We start from the raw sequence: 22638 nt of genomic DNA on the forward strand, positions 1-22638 counted from the left end.
TGAATGGGAAGCGGTCACTGCTTTAATTCGAGTCGGGATCCACACCGGGGCCCTGCCAGTCCCGCCCGTGGTGGGATCACGGCCCGTTCCATGGACATGATTGTTTACAAAAATAAATATGAAAAAGCAGCAACTCTTGAGTGATCGTGGAATTCATCTGACGGCAAGTCGATGTGTTGAAGCATCCGGCATACCTCCTAATTGCACCGAAAGGATCTGGAAGCACTTGGTTTGGTCTCAGAGGCAACATGGAGGGAGGCGTGGGCTCGGCCTCCTCGGCCGCTCACAGTTCTGAGTCCGCGTACATGCCGTTGATGAGATAGTCCACCTGCGTGTACTCCTTCTTCCTGTGGCTCTCGTAGGCTTGCAGGGCCAACAGAACCAAAACTACGATGAAAAGAGTCACCCCGAGCAAGAGCAGCGCCAGGAGGAAACCTTTGTTCACCAGGGACTGGGTAAGGGGCTTGGTGGTGACCACCAGGTACTGGCCTTGGGTGCTGAGCGGGCACAAGTCCGTGGTTGGCATCTTCGAGCCCCCGGGACTCCCGGGAATCGGGGCGGTAGACACGGGACCAAGAGAGGTTTCAGGCGGCACCTGTTCGGCTGTCTGGGCTGTGCCCGGCCCCGTGGGCCCTGGGGTCGATGGAGCAGGGCTCAGCCGGGTCGTGGGGGACATGGCCTCCACCTTAGGGATCAGGCTGGTGTGAGGTGCAGGGGCTGGCTCTGTGCTGGTAGGTGGCTCCTGGGCCTGTGCCGTGGTGGCAGTCACTGCTGTGGTGGCCACGGAAGCCACGGATGGGCGTGTGGGCTCTGAGGTTGTGTTGGAGAGGGTAGGTGTGGGTTCACTTGCCGTGCCAGCCATGGGCCGGGCCGTCGACGCCTGGACAGTGGGGGCTTGTGTGGACGCGTTAAGTGCTTGGGGACTCGAGGGGGGTGCAGGGCTGGCTGTGGAGTTGCCGGGGGTGTGCGGGGAAGGGCTGTGCGTTGGGCTGCGGGCACTCGCTGTAGTCCCAGCGGCAGGCTGAGAGCTGGTGGCCGGTGTCATCGGAGCTGCTGTTCCTGGCAGCGGGCTGCCGCTCGGCACCGGCTCACGGGGGCCACTGACAGTGCTGGAGGGCGGAGTCTGCCACGATGCCGCCGGGACAGTTGGCGGGGGTGGCCCGGAGGCTACTCGGTCAGGGGCACCTTCCGTCCCCACGTCTGTCCTGAGTGTTCTCCCTGATGTGACCGCAGGCGAGCTGGCGTGGGCCACTGGGGTCCCTGTGGCCAATGGGACAGGAGAAGGTGTCACCCCGGTCATTGTTTCAGACGTTCCATTAAGGACTCTCGTAACTGTCGTCACAGATACATTTTTCTTGGCTGCATTATCTGTCCTGTTGAGGACCAAGAGCCCTTGAAGTCAGAAAAGGGAGAAGAAGATACCATCACTTTCCATCCTGTACAGGTAGGTGATTCAGAGAGCGTCTTAATTTCTGGTCTATTGGCCTGGCCTGGGTGGCCTTTTCCCCTCAGCCCAGTCAGAACAAAGGAGGTGAAGTGTGAACACGTTTCCCTCTCATCTTCCCCCGGAGCGCGGAGCCTGCTGCGCCTGAGAGAGCCGCGTGGCGCTTTGATGTAAACACTCCCTCGTCCTCTGAGCCTGAGCCCATTGAAGGCTCAAGAACTTCACTCTTTGATCCGATTCCCAAAACATCAGACAGAGTGAAAGTCTCACCTTAGAGGTGTGGTTCACCATTAACAAAACCCAGCTAACACACACCCGGCTTTAGAAAGCAGATAATCACTGCCCAGATATTCACACCACAAAACGATTCTTGGCTTTCTGGAAGGATTTGTGGCAGGAATTCCTGGAGACGAACGGCGCCTGGCACAGGGCAGGAGTGTCATGAAATATTTGCTGCATGAACAGATGAAGTCTCCAGCGAATATCGGGTTGATAGAAGAAATTTTGCAGGGCCAAGCAAGTGACCCTCTCAGGACTCAGAGGCCCAGTCCCCTGGGGGCTTATCTAGCCAAGCCGGCCCTGGAAGAGCTTGGCCTCACAACCCTCCCCGGCGCAGCACCCGGACGGCTCTGGGGCTCCCGACTCTCTGGCCTGGGCTCGCACTCATCCCTCGGGCTCGGGGTGCTTTGCGATCACTGTCGGCCTGACCAGCAGCCGCAGAGCTTTCCCACCTACCTAGATCCTGGGTTCGCACGTGGCTCTCAGATAAGGACAAGGAGGCAATCCAAACGAGCACAAGGGCTGTCCACATCTTGTGGGTGAGCCAGGAGCAAGGCCGGGCGGTCCCTGAGGCTCCCAGCTGGCCACTCCTCAGGCTGCAAATGATTCCCTGCTGCTTGGCCGAAGGATCTGTGGTCAAGAAAGGTGTCTGGTCAGTAATGCATAGACTCACCTGGGACATGGGGCAGGGCATGGTGCCCGCCGTGGACAGTTTTGGAAGGTCCAGGGTGCAAACTGAGCCGAGCGTTTGGACCAGGGCCGGGCACCCAGGAAGCGTGTGATGCGTCTCAACCACAGTGATCCAGTGATCTGCCCCGTGCCTGCATTTGATGGGTGTAAATGACTTCTTGGCCCACTTTCACTATGTGTCTCAACCTTTGCAAGTGTCCAATTTCCCACCCAGAGCTCCTAGTGTGAAAGAGCAGTAGAGAAAGGGCCAAGACCTGACCATGTTCACAGGGCCAAGGCCTTTTGATAACCAAGATCGGCCAAGGTCACGTATCAGCCCCAACGTACTTCTGCACACTTCAGGATACCTGACCACACCTTTCACATGGGAAATATCATTTAGCTAGCCAGCCACCAACCCCCCATTCATCTATCTACCCATCATGTGTCATCCATCCACCCATCTATTATCCACCCACCCATCCGCCCATCCATCAATCCACCTATCCAACATCTACCCATCTATCCACCCATCCCACCTATCCACCCATCCACCCATTCACCACCCATCCATCCACCCATTCATATCCACCTATCCATCCAGCCATCATCCAGCCATCCATCATCCAGCCATCATCCATCCATCCATCATCCATCCATCATCCATCCATCCACCCATCCATCCATCATCCATCCATCCACCCATCCATCCATCATCCATCCATCCACCCATCCATCCATCATCCATCCATCCACCCATCCATCCATCATCCAGCCATCATCCATCCATCATCCATCCATCCATCCATCATCCATCATCCATCCATCATCCATCCATCATCCAGCCATCATCCAGCCATCATCCAGCCATCATCCATCCATCATCCATCCATCCATCATCCATCATCCAGGCATCATCCATCCATCATCCAGCCATCATCCAGCCATCCATCATCCATCCATCCATCCATCCAGCCATCCATCATCTATCTACCCAGCCATCATCCAGCCATCCATCATCCATCTACCCAGCCATCCATCCAATATTCCCCGTGCCAGGCAGTGCATGTAGAACAAAAAGACGAAAGCCACACAACTCTTTCTTCCAGGGAGGCTGCCATCCAGTAGGAGACACAGAAAAGAGGTCACAGCAAGCTGTTGCAAGCACAGAGCAGAGGTGTGACTCAGGGCCTGGAAGCAGGCAGGGGATGGCACATGGGAAGGCTTTGACGTGTAAGTGGAGGCTGGTCCTCTGTGTGGAGGCCCCAAAGGTGGGTAGGGGAGAACAGGGTGCTGTGGGGCCCAGAGGAGGCACTGATTTCTGGTGGGTGGAGGGGCGTGGCGACGGAAGGCTTCCTGGGAAAGCAACAGGTGGGCCATGTTCTGAAAGATGGATGGGATCCACCTGGTGGGGAAGGGGTGGGGGAAGCGGGTGGGAGAGTGCAGCAGATGACAGCAGCAGGGCCAGAGGCTGAGGGACAGTGTGCTGAGACCTGGGATTAGAGCAGAGATTGGTGGGTCACCACTGGGCAGTCGGATCTGTGGGGGAGCTGAGGCCGGTGTGTCACCAGCACAGGAAGGTGCTTGGGCAGGAGGGTCAGAAGAGGGGCAGGAGCCCAGCAAGGAGGCAGTGGGGGTGGTAATGCAGGCACGAGGGGACAAGGCCACAGGAAGCTGAAGGACTGGACCAGGAGGTGCCCCTGTGAGAGACAGAGGTAGTTGCGAGGATCTGGTCACCCAGTTGTCTGCAGAACCTTCCAGAAATACCAGGACAGCTGAGCCTCACCAAGAGGAGGATGGGGTCCAGCCAGAGATGGCTTCCCGAGCACATAGGGGTCTCCCCACCCTCACCCTGGGGCCCTCCAGTGTGCTGGCAGGCTGGGGTCTCTCACTGCAGGGGTGCACTAGGGAGCAGAGGGGCCCACTGGCCTCGAGCATCCCATCACTTCATGCCCTGCTGGTCCTGGGTGTGCCCTGATCCTGTCCTCGGTGCCGCCCACCCATCTGAGTCCTGCGTAGCTGTCTGCAGGGCCCAGGTCCTCTCCAGACAATGATGCAGTCCCACGCAGTCACGGTTGGTCCCATGACTAAACGCTTGATCTGGGCACAGGGTACACAGAACATAGGCCTGCCGGGAGCTGGAGGGTAGGCAATGAGCCTGGGGCTCCTGAGGGTACCTCTGAAATCAGTTCTGCCTGAAGACACCCAAGGCCTTTGGTCTTTCCACTGGCCCTTACCATGAAGTTCTTGAGTTGCACAGAACGTCATGGAAGGCAGCCCTCGAGTCATGCTAAGTGAAAACATCCTGAGCGGCTCCTCACCCGGCATGGAGGCTACCGGCTACCCTCCATGGCCCCGCAACTAGGCCGGGTTCTGGTGATCGGGGCAGGCTCGCTGTCTTTCCATGAGCCCTGAGTCACCAAAGAATCACCTTCATGCATTCCCATCCCGGCCCTGATCCACATACCACCCCACAGCTTCCAGAAAGATCTTTGGAACCCACAAAGGTGACCCAGCCTGCACTGCTCAGACCCCATACTATTCCAGGATAACGCCAAAACTCATTAACATGGCCAAGGTGGCCTTCAAAATCCGGCCCTGCTACCTCTGCCCCATGGGCCCAGCCCCACTGGGCATGTGGAATTCCTGCAGGTTCCGACCCAGCGCCAGGCTTAGCCGCCAGTCTGCCCCAACAAGCACGTCTGGCCCTGCTGGGCGCTCTGCCAAGCAGCTCCCATGCAGCAGAAAGGGACGTGCAGAGAGTGGCCACATGGTGGCTTTTTGCCATCTGTGATCAGAGGGGACTGCGGGAAAGTGGCCCCATGACTGGAAAGCCCCTTGAGCACAAACTCTTCTGGAAGGCTGGTGCATTCCTTGATGCTTCTCACCCCTTTGCAAGAGTCCCTAGCTTTATTTTAGCTTCAAGTTGCACCTTCTGTCCAAAACTGTTCATAAGGGCTTCTGGGAGCTTAGAGGTCTAGAGGACTCAGCCCTACAAGCTACGGATGTGCGTCTCCTTCCGTCCGTCCTTCCTTCCTTCCTTCCTTCCTTCCTTCCGTCCTTCCTTCCTTCCATCCATCCTTCCGTCCTTCCTTCCGTCCTTCCTTCCTTCCTTCCTCGCTCCCTTCCTTCCTCGCTCCCTCCCTCCCTCCCTCCCTCCCTCTTTTAGATTCTATTTATTTTTTTGACAGAGAGATAGAGAGAGCCAGAGAGCACAAGCGGGGAGAGGGGCAGAGGAAGAGGGAGAAGCAGGCTCCGCACTGAGCAGGGAGCCCCATGTGGGGATCGATCCCAGGACCCTGGGGTCACGACCTGAGCCGAAGGCAGACGCCCAACTGGCTGAGGCACCCAGGCGCCCCTGCATCTGTTTTGTAGAGTGCAAAAGGCATTCTTTGTTCTGACAGAAACCAGTGGGGGCAGGGTGGGGAGAGAAGAAACAGACCAATACCATGAGAAGAAAGAACTGAAACTGGAAGGTTTCAGGAACAAAGAACCCACACTCCCCATGAGCTGAGGCGATGCAGCTGGGCTTTCGGTAAATAAATGTATTTAAATGGCTCTTTCTCTGGCCGGTCACGTCTACTGAATGTATTTAAAATGCCACCACTGCTGAGCCCAACATGCTCCGTGTGTGTGAGGCCTGGATCTGGGGTCCGCTGCGGTGGGATGATGTGACCAGGGCTTCCTGCACGTACCCCAGGCCTTGTGGCCTTCTGCTAACCCCCTCACTACGAACCTCTAGGGCAGTGTCAGCAAACTTTTTCTGTAAAGAGCTAGACAGCAAATGTTTTAGATTCTGTGGGCCACCCTGTCTCTGTCTCGGCTACTCAAGTCTGCTGCCGTGGCGCAAAAGCAGCTGTGGGCCATTTGTAAACGATGGGTGCGGCTGCGTCCCAATAAAACTTTACTTACAGAAACAGACAGGAGGCGGGACTTGGCCCATGGGCCACAGTTTGCCAACCCTGCGCCAGCACTGCCATGAACTTCAGAGCGGATAATCCAGCTAAGGGCGGGAGGAGCTGATGCACTGCGCCCAATGGATTTCCTCCTCTTTCAGTTCCTCATGGGGAACAGACACAGACCGGACTGTCTCGTTCGTGGTCTGGGGACAGCCTCTAGTCTGTCTCCTCCTGGGACGGCGGCTGCGAGGCGGGTCCTCCTCCACCCCCAGAACCAGTGAGGGGACAAGCATCGCGATATTTCAACACCAGGCCAAGAGAAAACCTCTTGCGGTATCAGGCGTTTGTGTTGCAAGAACAGAAGAGGGCCAAGAGGACCACATGCTCCCAGTTCCTCCTGTCCCTCCCTGCTCGTGGCCCACCCTCCATGTCTACCTTGGAGGGCAGAGCCTCTGACGATGAAGCGCCACAGAACAGGTCCCTCCTGCTGGTGGGAAAGCTGGGCACCCTGGCTTGCTGTCTTTCCTTTCCCCGCTCTGCAGCAAAGCCCTCTCCGGGCTCTCTCCGGGCTCACGGTCCCAACACCAAGTAGGTGGCCCTGCAGGGCCGTGGACACTCACCAGAGGCAGCTGCTCAGGGCGTGCTCCTGGGCTGGGCCATTGTCCTCCCTGGAGAGCAGCAGGCTTGGCACCGTGTGCTTGCTGGGTGAGGTCTGGCTTCGCAGGAGGTGAGAGCAGCTTGGAGGAGCGCTTGCAGGCCATGGCACGGGGGACACGGGCAGATGCCCCGCTCTGGGAACAGATGCGTCTACGGTGTGAAAAAGCATAAACACTCCTTAGGTAAAGCACAGGGGACAAAACCCAGGGAGGAGGGAGGCACTGAAATAGCAGCCTTAAACGGATCATGCTGGGAAAACGACGTGTATTAGAACTTCCAGCGTCCAGACTCGCGAGGTAGCTAGCACTTTCTACTGCTGGAATTTCTTCAAAGGAAGCAAGTGGATGGATGTTTAAAGATGGAGGTCTGAAAAGATGTTCATCGTGGCGTTATTTATAACAGCAAAACCACTGGAATGGTTACAGAAGATACAGTCCCATCCACATATCAAATACCATGGCGGCTGTTCAAAAATACACCACTTCTGGGCGCCTGGCTGGCTCTGTCGGTGCGGCGCGTGGCTCTTGATCTCAGGTTGTGAGTTCGAGCCCCCGCCTTGAGTGCAGAGATTGCTTAAAAATAAAATCTTACGAAAACATATAACTATTTATTGACATGGGCCGCACGTATCATTAGATGAAAAAAGCAGGTCATACAACAGTATACACACCATGATTCTCTTTTTATTTAAATAGACATTTGTTAAGGAGTCTGGAGACATTTACACCAGAGCATTAATGATGGTTATGCCTGGGGAATGAATTTACTGGCGATTTTCATTTTCTTTTTTCTTTTTTTTTTTTTAAAGATTTTATTTATTTATTCGACAGAGATAGAGACAGCTAGCGAGAGAGGGAACACAAGCAGGGGGAGTGGGAGAGGAAGAAGCAGGCTCATAGCAGAAGAGCCTGATGTGGGGCTCGATCCCATAACGCCGGGATCACGCCCTGAGCCGAAGGCAGACGCTCAACCGCTGTGCCACCCAGGCGCCCCGATTTTCATTTTCTACTTCATATATATACATACGTATAATATACGTATGTATATATATATATATATTTTTTTTTTGCACAAGCATGTATTGCTTTTGGAAAACATTTCTGAAAGGCTCATGAAAGAAAACAATGTCTGATTTTCTTCAAGTATTTTGAGTTATGAGGCAGAAAGGCACAGAGTTAACCCCACTGGATATAGTTTCACGTGTAGGTTTTAATAATTTAGAGAAACTCCATAATTTACATAACAGGAGTTGCATTTTTCTAGGAGCCAACCAAAACTTTAGAGGAACCAGGACAGTTGTGACGCAAAGATAGTAACTAGCACAAATGATTCTCTCATTGATGAATATTTAACGTAAACTCGGGAGATTAAGAAATAGCTCCTCACCTCCTAAAGGGCCAGATATTAGGAGGAGGTGATGCGTGCGGACCTCATGGGCCCACTTTTTTAATGCAAACGCCCACGAGTGCACACACAGCCGCACACACGCACAATGCACAAGCACACACATGCCTGTGTGCAGTCACACTCGTGTGCACACAGCCGCGTGCATATCCAGCTACACACGCACGCACAGGCACACACATGCCTGCACGTGCCACACACAGATACCTGCAGGTGTGTGTACAAACACAAAGGTGAGTGCACAGAAGGTGCATTTTCCTAAGACTATGTCAAGAAACTCCACAAGTTTCTCTGGAAACTTCTCCTGGGTACTGTCACTGCTTCTTCACTCCCAGCCTGTGGGGCTGGTGATCACTCCCACAGAGACGGGAACTGGCTGCCGCCGTAGAGCTGAGAACTGAGAACGGCTCTCGTTGGGCCATGACTTCATCTCTCTGGAATGGTCTGCCTCCACTTTCCAAAAGCATGTTCTAAATGTCAAGATTCACGTGTGGGGGCCTGCACTAATCTTTGTAAGTTGATTCACAATGGACGAACCATTAACAAGATTTAAAATAATACGTTGTCCTGCAAAGGCTTTAGTGAGCCTCAAGTGAGGGGCCAGCCAGTCATTCTCATTATTAGGGTTCAGGGAGACTAGGTAGACCGAGGCCTCAGACTACAATAGATGGAAAGGAAAGAGATCTCTGGGGCAAGAAGGGAATAAACAAGAAAGAATTAAGTTATTATTAAGTGGAAGACCCACAGATGGAAAGACAGGAGTTAGGCTGGTGCTGGGAGTCCCTCTTTTCAGCAGTCAGCTCCCCACAAGTTCTGCTGGGAAGGGGCAGCACCCCTTGAGCCAGGTGACCCTCCATCAAAAAGGCACCCCCAGACTGTGGCCTTAGGTATCAACTTCCTGATCCTTTTCTGGTCCATAATCTTGTGATGCCTTCCAATACGTCCTGTCTCCAAATTCTTGTGTTTCCAACCTTGGCTTGATTTTTTCTTTAAAAGACTTTATATATTTACTTAGAGAGAGAGAGAGCGAGCAAGAGAGAGCGCATGAACAGGGGGAGCTACAGAGGGAGAAGGAGAAGCAGGCTTCCCGCTGGGCAGGGAGCCCAACATGGGGCTCGATCCCAGGACCCTGAGATCACAACCCGAGCTGAAGGCAGACACTTAACCGACTGAGCCACCCGGTTGCCCCTTGGCTTTTTTCCAAAACTCTTTTATGAACCTGTTTGTTATATGCTGAGAGCTGTGTGCAGGTTACATGGAATCAGACTCCAAATTGCTGGATTCCTTTTTCTGGCCTAGACAGGTTCCTAAGATCCAATACAAGTAATCCTTAGGCTTGGTAAGGGATTATAAGTGTCACCCCCACATTCCATCACTCTAGTAAGATTTAAATCAGCACCAAGAAGGCCTGGGCCCCTACTCCAAGCTGGAGCAGCTTTATAAACCAAGGAGCAGGAAGTGCAGAAACAAATACAAGGCAAACGCCAGATACCGAATCCCAACACGTCACCTGGCTGACCTTTGGCAGCAGAACCCAAGGAACACACGTTTGTGGTTTTGCGTATATAGACATTGCCCTGTGGTCTAAAGGATGTGACTTCGTGGCAGTTGGGAACCTGAAGTGGATATCATCTTAATTGCACTGCTTGCTTCCAGGTTTCTTTAAGTTTTGGTATCACAGCTAAACGCTGATCAAAGGCTAGTTTTTGCTGGCGATGTGGGCAAATCTGGCATTCCCTTGTCCACGAAGCAAGTCCAGCATATAGGTGGAAAATTGGTATTTTTAATAGTTGCCTCACCGATTTCATTGAAATTTTTAGAGATGCTTCCTCCAGGAGGTAAAAATAACTGCACGTTGGTATAAGCAGATTTCTAAGCATGATGTTTATGTCTTCTGGCAAACCATGTGGATGCTGATTCCTCCTGTCAGCCTGATCGTTAACTGCACACAGTAAGCAGCCACCAGGCTCGCACGGGGGAGGCAGGCAGGCAGATGGAAAGGCGCAACCCCCTCCCAGGTGGAGGGCCTGGGGAAGGCCTGGGTCACCTAAAAGGCCAGCTCTTTCTTGGAGGGCAGCACTTCTGGGGCCCAGCCTTGCCCCGGAGAAACCTTTCAGGTCCCCCCCGCGCATAGGGGAGTGTCCCGACTCGCCCATCCTCCGCTCCCAAACTCGAACAAGCCGGGCCTCTTCCCCGGTTTGGGATCCCCCTGCAGCCCTCCTCCTCCCTCCAGCCTCTCGGTCCCCCATCCGTGCCCCAACTGAGTCCCTCCGTTCCTTCCTCTCTCCTGTCCTCCTCGTCTTGCACCTGTGCCGCCACTGATCTTTTCTCAGTCCCCCTCCTGCCTCTCGTGCCCCCGTTCAAGCCTCCTCCTGCCCCCACCTCCCTCTTTCGGTCGCAAGCCGCTTCAGGGAGCCGTGACAACAGCTCCCCGGACGGCGGCGCGGGCCCCTTACCCTGGCGCGGCAGGCCTGCGGCGGCCGGGCGACCATCGGACGGCGGGGAAGTGCCCGCGGCCCGGCGTGGAGACGTGGCCGGCGGCGGAGCAGCGCACCCGAGCCAACACTGCTCAAGGCAGCCGCCCCAGCTCGGGCCCCGCCCGGGCCGCCCCGGAACTGACGTCACCGGAGGCGGGTCCGGGGGCGGGGCAGCTCCGGCCGGAGCAGGGAGCGGCCCGGCGGTGCCAAGCGTCGCCGAAAGGGAGCCGGAAGCGAGGGGCGTGGCTGCCCGCAGACTCCGCCCAGCACGGGGCGGTTCGGGCTCCGTCGCGCTCGTGGCCGGAAGCCGCCAGAAGCTGCTCTTTCGGACGAGTGTCTGGCGGAAGTGGTGGTGGTCGACCTCGGCCGCTGGGCTGTGGGAGCTCGGCCGTATCCGGACGACGCGCGGACTCCAGAGCCTTGGGGGTGGCCCACGGTGCTGCCGTCCTCCCTCTCACTTGGTCCAGCCCCTGGACCTGGGTCCAGTTAGTAAGGAATCTTGGGGGTGGCTACCGTGCTTTGAGCGCTTACCACGTGTCAAGCCCCGCGCTGGGTTCCGTGGTTTACAGGCAAGTTCATTGCTTTAATTCTGCGACCGCTCTGTAGGGGCTTTGTGCCTGTTTTACAGATGCAGAAGCTGACACTCAATGTTTACTAATTGTAAGACGCGGGGTAACAATGGGGCCAAATAGAGCGTAAAGGGAAGTGTATAGGACTTGACTCGACTTAGAAGTAGGTTTTGCAAATTACTAATTGCGTGACTGAATCCCATTATGTGTAAAACTCTCTCAGGACCCCCAAGTCCAAAGAAAGCCTGTCTGTGAAGGATGATCTCGGAATAAACAAAAGACTTTATTTTCAGACCGTTGTGTAACCTTTGTTTGGGTCCTGGGCTAAGAAACTAAACCGGACGGGGAAAACACGGTGTGCAAAGAGGAGATCACCTCCCTGCTCTGAGCTCTGGGAGTACCTGAAATGCAGTTTAGAGCTGCCATCTCCAGTTCAACCTCATAGTTCATAGTTTCAAGTTGTGTAGAACTTACCCTGCAAAAACAAGTTTGCCGAGACCCAGGCCAGTTGGGAGGATTTGTGAAGACAAGATCCTTTTGCGTTGTGTTTGCTTTGATTTTCCCAACTCGCTCAGATCTAACATGAGAAGTACGGTATCTATGTTCAGGAGAAAATATACCCAAATAGCCAGTTGTCGCTCTATGCCTGTCTTCCTCACACACACACAAAAAAGTCTGTGACCGTTTTCCTCTGGTAAAATCAGGACAGTTTTTACTGGTGAGGCTGAAATTACAAAGATAAAGACACAGGCGCCCTTATGGAAGAGCTCATAGGCTAGGGCAGGGGTGTGCTGGCCCTGTGTCTGCTTTTGTAAATAAAGTTTTATTGGGTTACAGTTAACACCTTTTATTTATTTTCTAGGCTTTTGCACTGCAAGGGCGGGGTTGAGTAATTGAAGCAAAAACTGTATGGCTCACAACACCTGAAATGTTTACTGTCTGGTCCTTTACAGAAAATATTTGTGAGCCCCCATTCTAATGTGTTACTAGAAAATGGTTTTCAGACAACAATGGGACTATATTGCCAAGATGGTCCAGAATGCAGGGAAACTCATTCTCTTGTAGAGGAATCTTGCACCTTTTCAGTGGATTGGGGTCACCTGGAACCTCGTGGTGAGCACAGCTCTGGGAACCGCATAGCTGCTTCTGCGGAGTATATGGAGAGTAAAGAAGGACTGGTACGCTGCTGTTGATGGCAGTGATGCGTTAAGAGAAGGCTTTGTCTCTGGGTACAGATCATCCCAGGTGCTTTCTATACAAAAATAGCTAATAATAAACTCAAAGCCCAGTGCTCTTAGTTGTTGAATTACACTATTATTTGAATATAGTCTGTGCTAGATTCCACATGTAAAGAATTCTGGAGGAACCCTGCCTGGCTTCAAACTCCAGCTCCACTTTTTAGCTGAGTGACCAGCAAGCGAGAGGCTTAGACTTCCTGTGCCTAAGTTTTATTGTTACTCATGGTAGTTCTGTTCAGCAAGGTCTCCATGAAGACCAACTTAGTGAATTCTGAGCCATCGCTCCTAGGGAAAGACACAAGGGCAATATTTCCCTTCATGCTCAACCCTTCATTGTCATTATTACTTGAAGGTTCCTTTTTACTCTATAAACAGAAAATTAAGGACATGAAAATTATGAGAATTTGTAGAATAAAGATGGCTAATGTTGAGGGTAGAAATATAATTCTGTATGCATTATTGGACTGACGTTCCTGACCCGTCACTTAAGAGTGTTCAGAAATATTAAGTTTAGCAATCTCCTCGGTTATTTACCCAAAGGAAGTGAAAACATATGTACCCACAAAGACCTGCATGAAAATGTCTACAGCAACTCTATTCACAATTGCCAAAAGCTGGAAACACTCAAATGACAGTGGGTAAAAGGATATAAAATTTCGGTACATCTATACAACGGACTACTACTCAGCCATGGAAAGCAGAATTAGTGATACAGTCACCAACACTGAAGATTCTCAAAGGCATTATGCTAAGAGAAACCAACTAGACAGAAGAAACTATTGTTGAGGAAGGTCATCGACAGGATGTGACCTGCGGTTGACCTGTGAGCTGGACTTGGGCACTCAGAGGCTACTCAGCCTCTCCCCTGTCCTTGGAATGTGGGTTCTGCTTGCCTTTCCTGCTCCCAGAGGCTGCTCCAAGGATGTAGGCTTGGTCTCTTCCTGCCCTCTGCATTTTGGGGCCAGTTACAGATTATACATGGGAAGCTCCCGAAGAGGTTACAAACCAACAACTACATACAGTATGATTCCGTTTATATGACATTCCTGAAAAGCCAGAAGTGTAGAAACAGAAATCAGTAGTCACCAGCGGATGGGAGAGGGAATAGGAATTGGCTTAGACTTGCCAGATAAAATACAAGTTGCCCAGCTAAATACGCTAAATCTGGCAACTCTAGATTGACTAATGAAGGAGCATAAGGGAATTTCAGGGGGTAATGGAGATATTCTATATCTTGATTGTATTCATGGTTGCATGACTTGTATACTTTTGTTACAACTCGTGAAAATGTGAATTTTACTGAATGTAAACTATGCCTCAATACATTTAACTGAAAGAATAAAACAAATGTTCTGCTGTAAAGAAAGGCAAAAATTAAAGGATTGTGATGTCAGTTACATGTGTGTGTGTGTGTGTGTGTGTGTGTGTGTGTGTGTAAGTAGAACTGAACACTTCAAATGGACGCATTTTGTTGCATGTAAATTATACCCCAATAAAGTTGGTTTTTAAAAAATTACACTAGGGATAAAGAGTGTCACTTCATGGGACGCCCGGGTGGCTCAGTCAGTTAAGTGTCTACCTTTGGTTCAGGTCATGATCTCAGGGTCCTGGGATCGAGTCCTGCGTTGGCCTCTCTGCTCAGTGGGGAGTCTGCTTCTCCCTCTCCCTCTGCCCTTCCCTCCTGCTTGTGCCCCCTCTCTCTCTCCCTCAAATAAATAAATAAAATCTTAAAAAAGAAGAGTGTCACTTCAAATTGATACAAAATCCAAAAATCCGTCTCAGTAGGAAGATGTAACAGAGGGGCACCTGGATGGCTCAGTTGGTCGAGTGTCTGACTCTTTTTTTTTTTTTTTTAAGATTTTATTTATTTATTCGACAGAGATAGAGACAGCCAGCGAGAGAGGGAACACAAGCAGGGGGAGTGGGAGAGGAAGAAGCAGGCTCATAGCAGAGGAGCCTGATGTGGGGCCCGATCCCATAACGCCAGGATCACGCCCTGAGCCGAAGGCAGACGCTCAACCGCTGTGCCACCCAGGCGCCCCGAGTGTCTGACTCTTGATTTCAGCTCAGGTCTTGATCTCAGGGTCGTGAGTTCTGGCCCCGTATTGGGCTCCACGCTTTAAAAAAAAGAAAAAAAGGGGAAGAGGTAACATTTCTAAATATTCTAATGGGTATACACCCAATAACAAGACCTCAAAATATACAAAGCAAAATTGGCAGAGGAAAAGTAGAAAATCCCCAACATAGGGAGAGATTTGAATATGTTCCTTTTAGTAATGTGTAGAACGAGCAGACAAAACAACAGCAGCAACAGCTATAAAACCCAGTAAGATCATTCAAGACTCGAGTGACACAGCTGATAAATCCTGGCCTCGACATGCACAGATCATTCCACCCAATAACTGAATAGTCAGTAGCATTAGTGGGTGTCCTGACGGAAAGGGTTAAGAGTATGCTTTATCAGGGCACCTGGGTGGCACAGTTGGTTAAACATCTGACTTGATTTCAGCTCAGTTCACGATCTCATGAACTGAGATCATGAGGGGTTGTGGGATCGAGCCCCGTGTCGGGCTCTATGCTCAGTGTGGAGTCTGCTTGTCCCTCTCTCACTGCTGCTCATGCTATCTCTAAAATAAATAAATCTTGTTTTTTTTTTTTAAGATTTTATTTATTTGACAGAGACAGCCCGCGAGAGAGGGAACACAAGCAGGGGGAGTGGGAGAGGAAGAAGCAGGCTCACAGCGGAGGAGCCTGATGTGGGGCTCGATCCCATAACGCCGGGATCACACCTGAGCCGAAGGCAGACGCTTAACGGCTGCACCACCCAGGCGCCCCTAAAATAAATAAATCTTAATAAAAGGGGGGGTATGCTTATCAAATTCACAGTTAATACTGGATTTTTGACCAATTGTGTCTTGGCTCACCTTCAACCTTGGATTGGCCCCACGGGGCCACCTTGTCCACGGCTGTGTGGAGGGTGGCAATGCAGAGAAGGGTCTGTTGGCAAACCCTGGGGGCCCCCAGGCAGCAAATACAGATACTCTGCTCTGCTGCGAGGTTCTCCAGTCTAAGGAGAGGCTGTTACCAGCATTTCTCTCATTGCTGCAGAGCCGCCTGTTGCTGGAGGCGTTCGTATTCCAGGAACCCAAGAAGCATGGCTCAGAGTCCAAGAAATGAAAAACTGAGGGTGCAGAGACTTCGAGGTCAAGCAGGGACTGTCATGAGACATGGTTGATTTTTAAAAATTGGTTTTAAATATATATCTCCTACTTATGCAAACAGCATATCTTGTATATCCTGATTTCCAAAATTTTGAAGAGATCGTCGTTAAAAATCTTGATCAGGAATTCTGGGTGGTTGTTGCAAGCACGTGTTCAGTATGTATGACATGGATGGAGAGCAAATGACAGAAACCTCTATCACAACTTAGTAAAAACTGGCTAATGTGGTTCGATAAAAATTCTTAGTAAACGAGGAATAAAAGGATCTTTACTCAAAATGATAAAGAATGATTACTTCAAAGTAGTATCCCACATCGTACTTACTGATTAAAATTTTAGAAAAACTAGAGATATGCCTAGAAAGATCAGAAGCAAGATAACTATTCTCAAGCTCTTAGTGAACAATGTTCTAGTCAAAGGAATGAGAGAAAAACTATAAGGGGTTTTTTTAAAGACAAGCTTTCATTATTTACATGTGATATGATAACTACCTAAAATGTCTAAGAGAGTCAACTTAAAAGTCAATTACAAGTTGTAAGAACAAGTCAATCTGTCTAGATGCAAAATAAATACATGTCAGTAGATTTCTTGTATTCCAACAGTAACGAGCTGAAAACATTTTTAAAAATTTATTTATTTATTTATTTGTTTGTTTGTTTGTTTGTTTGTTTAAAGTAGGCTCCACACCCAACAGTGGGGCTTGAATTCACAACCCCAAGATTAAGAGTCACGTGCTCTACCCACTGAGCCAGCCAGGCGCCCTTAAAAGTTTTTTAATGTCAGTTACTCTGATAACAAAATTATAAAAAACCTCGGGATATGTTAGTAGCAACATTCAGGACTTAAGCAGGCTTTCTAATTGGCTTTATATGGAGAACTTAAAAATAAGCCTGAATAAATGAAGAGGTACATTATGTTCCTGGACAGGAAAATGAAATCTTATAAAGATGTCAGTTTTCCCAAGTTAATCCATAGGTTTAATGCAATTCTAATAAAAAAAAACCTCATCTTGTATTCTTTTGGAACTTGAGAAAATAGTTCTAACGTTTGGGGTGCCTGGCTGGCTCAGCTGGTAGAGCGCGCGACTCCAGATACCAGGGTCATGAGCTCCAGCCCCATGTCGGGCGTAGAGCCTACCGAAAAGGGCCCCGTGCCTTGAAAAATGCACATGGATGATGCTTGTCTTCCTCAGCTTCAGGGAAGATGTGCCACCCTTTACCACCCCTGGGCACTGCCTTCGACCAACCTCCCCATCCCACCTCTGATGGCGTCAGGCCACTGTCATCCCCCACCCCTCCTTTGATATCATCAAGGGGAGACTCCATGGTTTGTGTGCTCTGACTTTCTCTGCCCCTGTCACAGTGACCTTCCTGACTTCTCCACCTCAGTCGGCCATCCCAAGGCTGCGGTCGGGACCCTGTCATCGGTCATGTGCCGAGCCTCCCCGCTTTTGAGCCATCCTTCCAGTTAACCCACCTCACCTGTTCATAAGCCTCATCCTCATCCGCAGCCCCTTCCCCTCTCTGCTTTCTCACCCTCTGTCCTGCTGTCCTCCAGCGGGGACTCTGTGATCCAACGAGGGAGTCAGTCTTTTGCCAACATGGTGTCTTCAACTTCCTTGTCCTTCGACACACCCGTGTGGCAACACCACGCCCCTGGATGAATCCCGCTGTGTACCTGTTTCATGCCTGCGTGCTGAAGATCCGTGGTGTCTGGCCTTGGCAGGGCCCTCTGGGCTGCCAGAAATCCTATACTTCTCTGGGAGGCCCTCTGCTTCCACTTCCTTCCACCCTCTTCAAACCCCCTCACTCACTCTCTCCACCTGCACACGGGCGGGCCTGGTCCACAGCCACTTTCCTTCTCCCTTCCTGCCAAGTTGGAAGAGGAGTTCTCTGCTGTAAAAGATGATCTCCTCACATGGTCTCCAGTGTTTGCTGTAGAACCCAAGCCTGCCAACCAAGTACTCCCCTTCCCCACCTCTCCCTCTCTACTGGCATCTCCCATTAACAGTGCAACACTCATCTGACTTCCTGGGATGGATGTTTATTCCATTAACTTTCCACCTTGTCTTTTTTTCTAAGATGTGCAGGTAAGACTAAAAACATCCTCTATGTGCTGCTTTCACTGTACCCCACAGTTTCGGGATATAGTATTCTCATTATTTTTTCGTTCAAAATATTTCTCAATTCCTATCTGAATTATTCCTTGGAACCATTTGTTACTTGAACGTGTGTTTCTTAATTTCCAACCAAATAGGGATTTTCCAACTGCTTGTTTGTTTTTGATTTTTAGATGAATTGCACTGTGTTCAGAGAGGATGTTCTGTATTATTTTAGTTCCTGAGATTTGTTGAAACTGCTTTATGCCAGTATATGATCACTTCGCACAAATGTTCTGAGTGCCTGAAAAGAACGTGTGATCTTCAGTGCCCTATACCCATAAATCAAGCCATTCGTTATTTATGTTTTCCAAATCTCCTATATCCATACTGACTTTTTGTCTACTTGTTCTGTCAGTTCGTGAGAGAAGGGTTAAAATATGCTGTGGATTGGGATACCTGGGTGGCGCAGTCGTTAAGCGTCTGCCTTTGGCTCAGGGTGTGATCCCGGCGTTCTGGGATCGAGCCCCACATCAGGCTCCTCTGATGGAAGCCTGCTTCTTCCTCTCCCACTCCCCCTGCTTGTGTTCCCTCTTGCTGGCTGTCTGTCTCTGTCAAAAAAAAAAAAATGCTGTGGATTGTAGTTTTTCCATTTCTCCTTGCTGTTCTATCAATTTTTGCTTTACTTACTTAAAGGCTGTGTTATTAGGTGCATATCAGTTTATTTTTAAGATTTTATTTATTTATTTGTTTGAGAGAGAGAGAAAGCACGAGCAAGGGGAGGGGCACGGGGAGGGAGGGAGAATCTAAAGCAGACTCCACACTGAGCAGGAGCCCGGTGCAGGGCTCACTCCCAGGACAGTGAGATCATGACCCAGGAAAGCAGCCTGCTCTAAGTCAGACTTGGGGGAAGCCACATTGAGATCTCTGGTAACAATGCAGGGAGCTAAACAATAACGTCCATAACAACCAGCCCAGTATGGCCAGGATTTGACGAATAACTGCCGATTTCCATAATTTTTGTCCCTGCTTCCAACTTTAGGCCAAGCACAGGCCAGCCATATGCTCCCCTCGCCAGTCACAGAGGACACCCCACTCCTAGTCAGTCTGCCTCCAACTTCCCAGGTCAGCAGCCTCCAGTCAGGGCACACCTGGAGCCTTTCCTTCCCCCCCAATAAGACCTCCCCGCTGCTCTGCCTGCCCTGAGTCTCTGCTGAGCGCAAGCAATGGTGGTTGACTCGCCGTCGCCAGCTTGACTCAGTAGCCTCGGCTTGTTTCATTTGGGTGGTCTCTGCTTATTTCCACACCTGCTGTTCATCTCTCTCACTACAGCAGAAGCAGCCCTCTTCGGGGGCTGCAGAGCATTCCTGTCTACCCATGGGCACCTCGGCTTGCAGTTGAGAAAAGAGAGCGCCCTGCCTGACACACCTCTGCGGAGGGCCCAGCTTGCTGCGGGCTTTGCAGCCAGGCCCCTCGAACAAAGGCTCCCTCGTCGCCCACCACTGTGGGCTTTCTGCTGCCCAAGAGACACATTTGCAGTTAGATTCCCTGGAAGTCAGACTCTGAGATGCCCGGACCTGCGTGTGAGAGGTTTATCGTGGAGGTTTTTGGGATGGACCCCTGTGGAGATGTGCGGGACACAGAACTGGACAAAAACCAGCTGAACTGAGAGGCGGCCAGAGCACAGCCTCAGCTCATCCTACAGAGATCTCTGCAGTGGGGACCAGGGGCCTGGGCCTTTACTCCCTGACGTCAACCAGTCATTGAATGCAGCTGCCCCAGGAAGGGGCCGTGACCTTGGGACAGGCAGTTTCCATTGTCCAACAGCAAGTTCAGGAGAAGGACTCCACTGAGAGCAGCCGGCCGCCGGCACCCCAAGCGGCCGGAGAATGAGTGCTTGATTCCGGGGGAGAAGGGATACGGGGAGTCTGTCCGGATGCAGCGCAGAGCCCCAAAGGCTGCCCTACCAGAAGCCAAAGCACCTGCATGTTTGCGTCTGCGGAGGAAATGATGGCGGTCAGCTTGTGGACTTCAGTGCCTCAAGGGAGTGAGGCCAAGCCGAGCAAGGTGGCTCTCATGGAGTCAGAGCTCCCGAACAGGCCGAGAGAGACTAATGGAGCCTCGGTGCAGATGCACACAGGCTGTGCAGTTTCCCAAAGCCAAAAAGACATCATTTCCAACAGTAAAAATTCAAAAGAGGAAATATAAAAAAACAATAGTCACAGGTGAGAAACTTCTGAAAGATCAGATGGAAAAGCTGAGAACAGAGAACAAAATTATAGTGAAAATAGAAATTAACACAAAAGAGAGCAGAGATCCGCAAGTCAGATCTGGAAGCCCTCTGCTGTGAAGGACAGAACTTCCAGAAGGGAAAGGGGGGTAGAGATGGGGTAGGGATGGCGGGAATAACAGCGCTGGCACCAGCCCCTGGGAGTCTTCCCTGGTCACGGTCCCCTGCAGCCACATCCGAGGTGTGCGCTTGGAGACTAGGCCCTCCCTGGGGGATGTCCAGCTTTGGCAGCCCACGTCCTGCATGTGCAAGCTTGCAGGCCTATGAGTCACTCGTTTTGGGTTTTTGCTTTGTTTTGTTTTTGTTTTTTAAATTTTATTTATTTCTGAGGGGGTTGGAGAGAATCCCAAGCCGACTCCACACTGAGTACAAAGGCTGGACCAGGGCTCTGTCTCATGACCCTGAGATGATGACCCTAGCCCAAACCCCAAATCATCTGCCCAACCAGCTGAACCACTCAGGCGCTCCAGGTCACTTTTGTTTTGAAGCTTCAACTGCATACGGTTTTATTTTATTTATTTTTCAGATTTTATTTATTTATTTATTTGACAGAGAGCGAGACAGCACAAGCAGGGGGAAGCAGCAAAGGGAGAGGGAGAAGCAGGCTCCTTGCTGAGCAGGGCGCCCGACCTGGGGCTCGATCCCCACGAGATCATGACCGGAGCCGGAGGCAGGCGCTGAACCGACTGAGCCACCCAGGTGCCCCTGTATAGGGTTTTAAAGTCTGGTCTAATGACTTCGTTAGCAAAGCAGTTCCCTCCAAGCATTCGAGGGACCAGTTTCCTGGCTGTTGCGCGTGCAAGGAGCCACACCCACGACGCTTTCCTAAACACCCTGAGCCACGATTGCATTTCCTCGTCCTCTGACCACAGGAGCTGCTCCTCTTCGAAGAGTCTGGTCTCTGTCCCCGAGCTGAGCATATGGGGGCCTTCGCACTTACCACTTCTGGGGCCCTTGTTTCACGCTACGAAGCATCGAGAAGCAATTGGACTTTCTTAACCCACGAGGCTCCAACTTTCCAGACTCTTTACTATTTTATTCCTTTTGCTTGAAAATAGGTTCGTTTTGCGTGAACCTATCACTTCCTTCTAACACGAGGCGAAAAGTGACTGGTAACAGCCAGGGTGCACTGGTAGCATTCTGGGCTCCCCCCCCCCGCACCCCCCAGCCCCCTCAGCCCCGGGGCCGCAGGCTCCACAGGTATATAGCTGACCTGCCAAGCCCTCCCGGGTGACCGTGGAACCTAACGCCCGCCTCCGGGTTGCATGGGTCTGTCTCGTACCCATTTCCACCCACGCACTGCCTAGTGGCTGAGCGGGCACCGCATACTGTGGTGTCTCCCTCCTGTTGTTTTGACAGTAGCACCCCACTTCCAGGACCAGTTTGGTATTAGGACAGTATTGTCTGCTCTGAGTGGCTTAGCCCCATCGGCCTTTAATGTTATGAAGTTCAGAATGCTAATTCCTATGCTTGCCGATTCCACGCCACAGGGAACCTTTGCAAAACCACCACTTGCTGGGTTCCCGTGAAGAAACAGAGACCAGCCACGATTATTTGAAAAGGTTGCCAATACACTTCTCTCCAGCTCCGTGACCGTGTGAGGCCCTGTCTTCTTCGTATACTCCACCCAAACAACCATTTTGCAATACATCGACTGCAGAACCAGATACGAGATCTGTGAGCATGTAAAACAATGTTGGTCTTCTCACAAATTTTTCTTTTGGCAAATAAGGCTATTTTTTTCTCCCTCCCTCCCTCTCTCTCTCTCCCTCTTCCTTTTTTCCTTCCTTCCTTTCTTCCTTTCTTTCTCTCTCTCTTTTTTCCTTTCTTTTCTTTCTTTCTTTCTTTCTTTCTTTCTTTCTTTCTTTCTTTCTTTCCTTTCTTTCGCTCTTTCTTTCTTTCGCTCTTTCTTTCACTCTTTCGCTCTACACCCAACGTGGGGCTTGAACTCATGACCCTGAGATCAAGAGTCTTGTGCTTCTCCAACTGAGCCAGCCAGGCACCCTCGGTTTTAATTTCTACTATGGAAAATATCAATCGATTGAACCCTTTTAGAGCGCTCTGGGACCCTCAGAAATGTTAAGAGTGTAAAAGGGTCCTGAGACCACAAGGTTTGGGACCCAGTGCTCTGAAGGCTGAAGTTCCTCGGAGTCCCGTCCTCTCCCCGGTCAAGCTCACCCTCTCCCCTGACTTCCCTGCATCTGTTACCTCTTCTGTGAGCTTCAAGGGTCCGTTTTGAAACTTAAAAGCCAAGAATTAACTCTTTTCTTTTTTTTCTTTCTTTTTTTTTGGCATCTGGCGCTCTGTGCTGGGACTAGCTGGGACACGGCATGACAGCCCTCAGCAAGTCACCGATCCCAGGACCTGCCGCACAGCCCAGTGGCGCAGAGAGA

At 51.2% G+C, this 22638-nt stretch overlaps 2 protein-coding genes across 2 annotated transcripts in view; one reads left to right on the forward strand and one right to left on the reverse strand.

Moving 5' to 3' along the window:
• On the reverse strand, positions 1-10967 carry CUNH11orf24 (chromosome unknown C11orf24 homolog). Its single transcript, XM_040639556.1, has 4 exons — positions 10809-10967; positions 6912-7098; positions 2180-2353; positions 1-1392 (listed from the first exon to the last, which is right to left on the reverse strand). The coding sequence occupies exons 3-4, from the start codon at positions 2253-2255 to the stop codon at positions 284-286; spliced, it is 1185 nt and encodes a 394-aa protein (XP_040495490.1). The 5' UTR covers positions 2256-2353; positions 6912-7098; positions 10809-10967; the 3' UTR covers positions 1-283.
• The window catches only part of LRP5 (LDL receptor related protein 5), a 131382-nt gene continuing 119000 nt past the window's right edge, over positions 10257-22638 (forward strand). Inside the window, 2 exon segments of the mRNA XM_040638785.1 lie at positions 10257-10303; positions 10718-11265. Coding sequence (XP_040494719.1) covers positions 10257-10303; positions 10718-11265 — 595 coding nt within the window.

Source organism: Ursus maritimus, unplaced genomic scaffold (assembly GCF_017311325.1).
Source record: "Ursus maritimus isolate PB19 unplaced genomic scaffold, ASM1731132v1 scaffold_23, whole genome shotgun sequence".
Lineage (NCBI taxonomy): Eukaryota > Metazoa > Chordata > Mammalia > Carnivora > Ursidae > Ursus > Ursus maritimus.

Coding starts and splice junctions, on each gene's coding strand:
- CUNH11orf24 (XM_040639556.1), bottom strand. CDS start 2,255: ATGTGGACAGCCCTTGTGCTCGTTTGGATTGCCTCCTTGTCCTTATCT. Junction 1,393..2,179: donor CGTGCGAACCCAGGATCTAG/GTAGGTGGGAAA, acceptor TCTGACTTCAAG/GGCTCTTGGTCCTCAACAGG.